The 6,847-nt window shown below is 66.6% G+C and overlaps 1 protein-coding gene across 1 annotated transcript; it reads left to right on the top strand.

Moving 5' to 3' along the window:
- Nucleotides 1-1,553: 1,553 nt before the first annotated feature.
- H696_02258 (hypothetical protein) lies at nt 1,554-6,842 on the top strand (the record flags this gene model as incomplete). The annotated part of the gene is made up of 9 exons (XM_009496160.1): nt 1,554-3,105; nt 3,284-3,716; nt 3,873-3,969; nt 4,060-4,291; nt 4,378-4,742; nt 4,900-5,115; nt 5,225-5,344; nt 5,543-6,208; nt 6,376-6,842. 9 exons carry the CDS (start codon nt 1,554-1,556, stop codon nt 6,709-6,711), a joined length of 4,017 nt encoding a protein of 1,338 aa, XP_009494435.1. The 3' UTR covers nt 6,712-6,842.
- Nucleotides 6,843-6,847: the final 5 nt, after the last annotated feature.

The raw sequence follows: 6,847 nt of genomic DNA on the forward strand, positions 1-6,847 counted from the left end.
CCCCGCCGTGGCCTCCGTGGCCTGGCGGCGTGCGGCGGGGCCTCGAGGGCGCAGAACGCACCTCCCTACGCCATGGGTGTGTGGTCCTGGAAAGGTGGGCCGTCATGCCCCGGGGGGTGGGCCGAGGACGGGATACAACCACAATGCGAAAGGGCGAGCGGACTCAGTCGCGCCGCCAGCGCGCGCGTGCGCGCGCGTGCGTGCCCGTGTCCGTCCCCTCCCGAACCCCCAAAAGTAGCGTGAGCACCGCCGTTTGTTAACCACCGCGCGGTGAAAAGACTCCCCCCCCCCGAGAGACCGCCAGGCTGCCGAATTCCCCGCACCCACCCGCCTGGCACAAAGGGACCCGAGGGGTGCCGCCCGCGCACCCTCCCCCCTCCCACCCCATGTTCCCCGGGGGGGTGGCCTCCCCCCCCCCGACCCGGGGCCCCCCCCCCCCCCCCCCCCCCCCTCGCCGGGCACAAGCGCACAAACATACAGGCGCGCGCCGCGAGGCCTGTTCCCGCCCTCCCCCGGGGGGGAGAGGACGGTACCGGGAGAACAACGATGGCCCACCCTCTGGGCCAGACCGGGGGCCCTGTGGGCGATGCGACGCGCCCCGGCCCTGCCGATTTTCGCGGCGGCAGACACCTCTCGACCTGTGGCGATTACCAATGGTCCAGGGCCCCGGAAGCCGGCCCAGCCCCCCCCCCCCTCCACTCTCTCGGGCGCCTCTTCGGGGAGGTGCGTGGCCGGGGGAGCTGTCTGCGGCCAGTCCGGCCGAAGAGAGGGGGACACACGCGCCCACGCTTCGGGACGACAATAGCCGACGGAGCGCCTCGCCAGTCTCGCGGGCGGCTTGCTCCAACAAGGATCTCACAAATGTGATAGGATCACGGGCACATTACCAAGACGGGACCAACCATGTGATGAACACGTACTTGTAGTTCAGACTACAACCAGTGTTTGGGCTGTCTTCTCCGGGTTGCCCCCAGCCCGAGAGGTGGCTGTTCCCTCTTGGGCCCTGGCTTTGGGCGACTCGGGCTCCCAGACCTGGAGGGCCGGGAAGAAGGAAGGGCCAGGTGCACCCTAGACCGGCGGGGCAGTATCTTCTCGATCAGTCTGGCGTCCAGGGATCTCTCTGTACCACGCCGCCCCCCCTCCCCGCTCCATCTCGATCAGGAGCTACACCAGGGACTCGAGTCCTTTCTGTGGGGACCTCGCCCCCGGCGAGACCCAACCGCGGCCCATGTGCGCCGGACCTGATGGCGATGGTGATGATGTGGTGCCGATCGTGTCCGACCTGAGATCGCCAAAAAAAATATAACATGTAGACAAACGAGGGGGCGGAGGGGAAAATGGGCTAGCCTCTTGGACGCCCCTCAAGGGGCTCTTGGGCCTGCCCACCACCGCCGCCTCTGCCACAAGACCATCCCCCCCCCCGCCCTATCTCTCTCTTTCTTTATCTCCCCCCCCCTCTCTCTCCCTCTTCCTCTCCCTCTCCCACTCGTCTCCTCTGCTGTCCCTCCCCACAGTGAAGCCCAGCCGCGGTCATGCTTCGGCTCGCGCAGGCGATGGCCCGTGCGCGGCCCGGGGCCCTTGGGGCATCCCCTGGCCCCGGTGCCTCGGGCCATCGGCCGAGCTCGCTCTTTCGGACCTTGCGTCGCAGCGCACGCCGGGTTGCCAGAACCATTCAGGCTGCCCGGCCTGGTGCCTCGCCTCCTTCGCTGCAAACTCGGCCCGCGAGCGCCACCGCCGGTCCGAGCACCGGCATGTCTCTCCTGCGTGGGTGTGATGGCGCCTGCTCGGGCACCCCCCGAGACCCGTGCTTCCCATCGGCTCCGGGATCCCACATGGCCGACGAGGAGCCAATGTGCCGGCTGGGGCGAACACGCCGATCGCCCCCGCCCTCTCCTCGGTCTCGGCGCTTTGCCAGCTCGCCGGTTGGCCAGCAATCATCTCACTTGAGTGTCGTACTGGCCGGTCTGTTGGAGGCGTCCGGCACTGGCGGTCGAACTCCGCCACACTCCACATGGGGCTGGCGACACCTATCCCGCGCCGCCCCGGCCGTTGGGCACTACCTGTCAGATGCTCTGCGCCTGGTTGGCCTGCAAATTGATGCCCTCGGGGAAAAGTCCAACACCCTGCCGGCGCCGGGGTCCACCTCGGCACCGGCCACAACGACCAGCCCGGCCCTGCGACCGGCCCAGCTCGCCAACGCCTCCTGGCAATTGGCCGAATCGGCCTGGCGTTTGGCACAGCAAAATGCCGTGGCCTCCTATGGCCTGGCGGCCCAGCGTCTCCCGGGCCTCTGGCAAACGCTGGCCACCTCCACCACCGGGGTCACCTCTCGAGCTCCACTGCCAGGGCTACCTGCCCTGGATGCCCTGCGTGAGAGCCCCCTGCTTCGTGCACTCCTGGGCTTTGAGGCCGTGGTCCAGCTACAGGAGCTGGCTCGGCAGAAGTCTGCCGGTGTGCCGGCCGCGCTGGATGGCTTGGCCAGGGTGTCGCGCGATTTTCTCATCACCCAGCTGGGGTCCTCCCTGGCAGCTGGAGCCCAACAGCTGCCGCACTTGGCCGCCATCGGCCTCATCGAGCGGCCTGTCGACGCTTGGACCGTGGCAGATGGCCTTGCCAGCGCGGGAGCCGGCCTGTCAGCCGGCGTGCACAATCCCTCGGGGCCGACTGCGGCCCGCCTGTTGGCCGTACACAATCAAACCGGCCGCGAGGTGGTAGCCCGCCTGCGACCGGTATTGTCACATCCGACCGACCGGTCCGGTGATGGGGCAGGCCCGTTGCACTATTTCGGCTTGGGATGTACCTCGCGCTCGCCGTACCTGGCGCCCTTGGTTTTGCGCGATCCGGATGCCCGGGAACTGAGTATTCGTCTGGCGCCGGGCACCTGGCGCGAGCTGTCCCTACAGGTGGAGCCTTCGGCCGGAATACTGAGCCAAGGCGCCGGTGCGGATCTCCGCGCCTTGGCGGCCCAGGTGGAGTTTTCTTTTGCCGATGAAACGGCCCCCGCCTCCGAGGCCAGCACCTCACACGTGGTGCTCCTACACCCGAGTCTCAGTGCTGTGCGCTTGGAGGATGATCCCACCGATGGGGGCATTGCCTCACGGAACGGTTCGTCCTGCGCATGTCGTGGTTCGACGACGGGGAGGCGGGCGAGGGCGAGGGCGAGGGCGAGGGCGAGGGCGAGGGCGAGGGCGAGGGCGAGGGACAGAGACAGGGGGAGGGGTGAGACGGAGTACCCTCACTTGCTGGTGGCTAATCTAACATTCGTCGGTCGGTCTTCGCCCAGTGTTTGGTGACTATATCGGCTACTACATGAACTCGATGACGCTTGATGCGTTGGGAACACTGCTTGGCCCCAGTGGCCGCGGCTTAAGCCGAGTGCCGGGCCCCGTCCGGCGACCCTCCCTCTTGGGCCTCCTGTCGCCGGGGCTCGGGGCGAGTACCGGTGGACTGCGGGTACGGCGTTTGCGCGATCGCCTGGCCATGGCAGCCGGCCGCTGCCGCGCTCTTCCCCCACCGAGCAGCCCGCCCATCCGCCTGGTGCCTGGAGGCTATGACCTGCCAGCCGGCGTGCATCCCAGCAGCTTGCTGCATCCGGGGGAGGCGGAGTTTTTGGAAATCCGCAAGCGAGCCATGGTCGCCAGCTTCGCCCGGTTCATCGGAGTCGATGAGGCGGAGGTCGATCCGCGGGACATCCCGACCGTGGCCTTCGCCGCCAGGTGGGTTTCCTTCCTTCCTTCTTTTTCTCCCTCCTTTCCCCCTGCACGCCTATCGCCCTGGTCTTTGTCGCCTTCCCCGTCTGTCGATCTGACCCCCCCCCCCCCCCCCCCCTCTGAACTCCCCCCCCCCCGGCACCCTTGCTGTAACACCTCCAGTGGTGGCGGCTACCGAGCAATGGTTTCGTCTTTTGGTTTTGTGGCCGAACTCGAGCGCCAGGGTCTTCTGGACTGCGTGTCCTACATGGCAGGGCTGGTACGCCTGAGGGGCTTGCCCTTCCGGGCATCTTGTGCTCTGACTTGCCTTTCCCTGTTGCAACCTGGCTGACTGTGTGCTCGTACCCAGTCGGGCTCTTCGTGGATGTTGGCGCGACTGTATGCCCACGCGTTGCATGCCGGTGCCAATGGCGGCCGACTTGCCCCGGGCCAGGTACTGGAGGAGTTGCCTCCGAGATTGGAGCACCACCTGATCAATGTCCTGCTTCCATGGACTCAGTGCGTGGAGGGTTCCCGGCCTGGGGCATCGCCCGCCCGCACGCGGTTCGCCACGCATCTGCTGCGCCGCACACTTGAAACCGGTTCGTGTCCCCTCGAGCTGCCTGGCACGTTTCCCTCGCTGCCAGGGCCTCCCCTACTGACAATTCCCCCGACTGGCATGGTGAAGATTCCCTCTCGGCCATCGATATCTGGGGCGCGGCGCTTGGGACTCAACTCCTGGATGATTACACGCCAGTCGAGGCTCGAGACACTGGGCATGGATCACTGCCTGAGCCGCTGCGCCTGAGCCAGTTTACCTCACTCCTAGAGAGCGGCCGGGTCCCACTTCCCATCTTTACCGCGGTTCAGGTTGCCAGTGGCGGGGATCAGACGGTGGTCGCTGATGTAGATACTGGGCCGCCGCTCAGTTGGTTCGAGTGGACTCCCCTCGAGGCGGGCAGCCGAGATCTTGGGGGATTTGTCCCGCTGTCGCGTCTCAGCTCCGATCGTGTGAGCTCCGATGTGGGTGGCCCGGCTTCGGAGATGCCACTTGTGCGTAGCTTCTTTTGTGTGTGTGTGTGTGTGTGTGTGTGTGTCTGGGGGGGGGTCGCTCTTTTTGGGATCGCTGTCGCTTCCCTCCTTTCCTAATGGCCCCGGTCAGAGACAAGCATGCTAACTACCGCGTCTTTCGGGGCGGGGGCGGGGCTAGCACCGGGTGATGGCCATCGGCGGGTCGGCCTTCTGTGCGACTTTCGGCCAATCGTGGCGAGAGCTCGTCGCCTCGCGCATTGAGCACCACCGCACCGCGCTGGAGCCACATCTGGATGGCATGACATCGCCCCAGCCACCAGGAGGCGCTGCCAGCGTCACTGGTGCCGGGGCCCTGCGCCAGTGGACGGACTGGCTGACCGATTTGGCATCTGAGGTACGCCCGGGTCCGCTGTTCATCCGCCTCCTCCGGCTCTCCTCCCGGGGCCGCCTCTCACCAGCCAATCCTCTGGCCCTGTCGCCGGCTCTTGTCGTCGGGTCTCCAGTCCTCGCTGCCCTTCCGCAATGCATCGCTCTTTTCTCCGGCCCCGATCTACAATTTCCCCGTCCTCCAGGACGGCAGCCCCACAACACAGGATGTCTGGCTGGCGGATGCCGGCATTGGCGTGCGTGCACGAGTGTGCCTTTTGTTATCTTCCCTTCTTCTCTTCGATCCCTTTGCTGTGCCCTGCTCGCTGGCTGCCCCCCCCCCCTCCTCGCATCTCCTGCTTCTCTCTCTCGTTCTCTCTCTCTCTCTCTCTCGTTCTCTGCCCCTCCTACTCGCCCGCTGTCCTTTCGCTTGGCTCACCTTGCCCGTTGTGTAGTTCAATCTCCCCCTGCCGCCGCTGCTGCGCCAGGAGCGCGGTGTGGATGTGATCCTGTCGTTTGATGCCTCAAGCGAGGTGACCCGCGGCGAGGAGGGCATTCCCAGGGCGGACATGGTTGAGGCGGCCCAACCGTCACCCGAGGTGTCTGACCACTTCTTTGACCACTCCACCCCTGATCATGTTTTTGCCCTGGAGTGCATCGCTCCACTTGGCGAGCTGGACCCACTCCCGCGACTGGATCGATCGCACTTGGCGGGCGACGTCGATGGCATGGGACATGCCGGCCAGCAGCCTCTCCCGGAGGAGGACCGATCTCATGCCATGATCCGGCAGTTTGTGGAACGCGCTGTCAACAGGCTGCCATTGGCCCCGCGCAAGCGCTGCGATTTGACCACACGCCTGAACACCGCGCTGCTGGAGGAGCTGGGTTTGCGGGATTCCGACCAAGCCGGCCTGGGCTATCGTCGCCTGCCGAAGTCCCTCCTCCGGGCGCGTGCCTGGTCGCAGCACCATCGGCTGTCGGTGGCGGCGCTTCGTGCGCCGAGGTGGGAAAGCCCGGCTGGCGGGCCCGCATTTTCCCTCCTGCTCCCGCCGCCTGGCGGGGCGCCCGCCCTGGACGCCGGCCCCGGCGGGCCGCACATCATCTACTCCCATCTGTCGAAGGTGCGTGGCCCCATCGCTGCTCTTTCCTTTCTGCCTCCTTTCTGCTTCCTTTCTTGGGCCATGGTTCACGCCCAGCCATCGCCTGAAGGTTGGTTCACCCCTGACTCACAACCATGTGCATGTGTGTGTGTGTGTGTGTGTGTGCGCGCGCGTGTTGTCCGGCGTAGGAAACGGTTCTCGGCGAGGCGACGGGCGCCGGCAGCGTCTTCCACCCGGTGGACCTGGCGCCAGTGCGCGAAGAACCCCCCCTATGTGAGGACTTCCTGGACACCATCAATCTTGCTTACACCCGGCGGGAGACCGAGGCACTGGCCAACGCAGGAGCCGTGGCCGCACGCGAAAGTGTGGCCCACGCGCGCGCCGTCCTGCGCCAGCTTTGGAACGCGCGGCGGACGGAGCGGCTGGCCGCCAGTCCAAGTGCCAACGATCTGACCATGCCTCTCGCCACCCAGCTCCACGGAGGAGGGGGCGGGAGAGGCGGGGACGGCGCCGTGCTCCTCTGATCCTCCTGTGTATAAACTGCCCTGCCTCCTGTGTGTCAGCGCCTCTCGACCTGTACCACCTTTGCACTGAGAGTCCTGCTGAAAAAAAGAATCCCCAGGCGACTTGGCCATGTGCCCCTGCCCCTGCCCCCCCCCC

This window comes from Fonticula alba (assembly GCF_000388065.1).
Source record: "Fonticula alba strain ATCC 38817 unplaced genomic scaffold supercont2.3, whole genome shotgun sequence".
NCBI classification, from domain to species: Eukaryota; order Rotosphaerida; family Fonticulaceae; genus Fonticula; species Fonticula alba.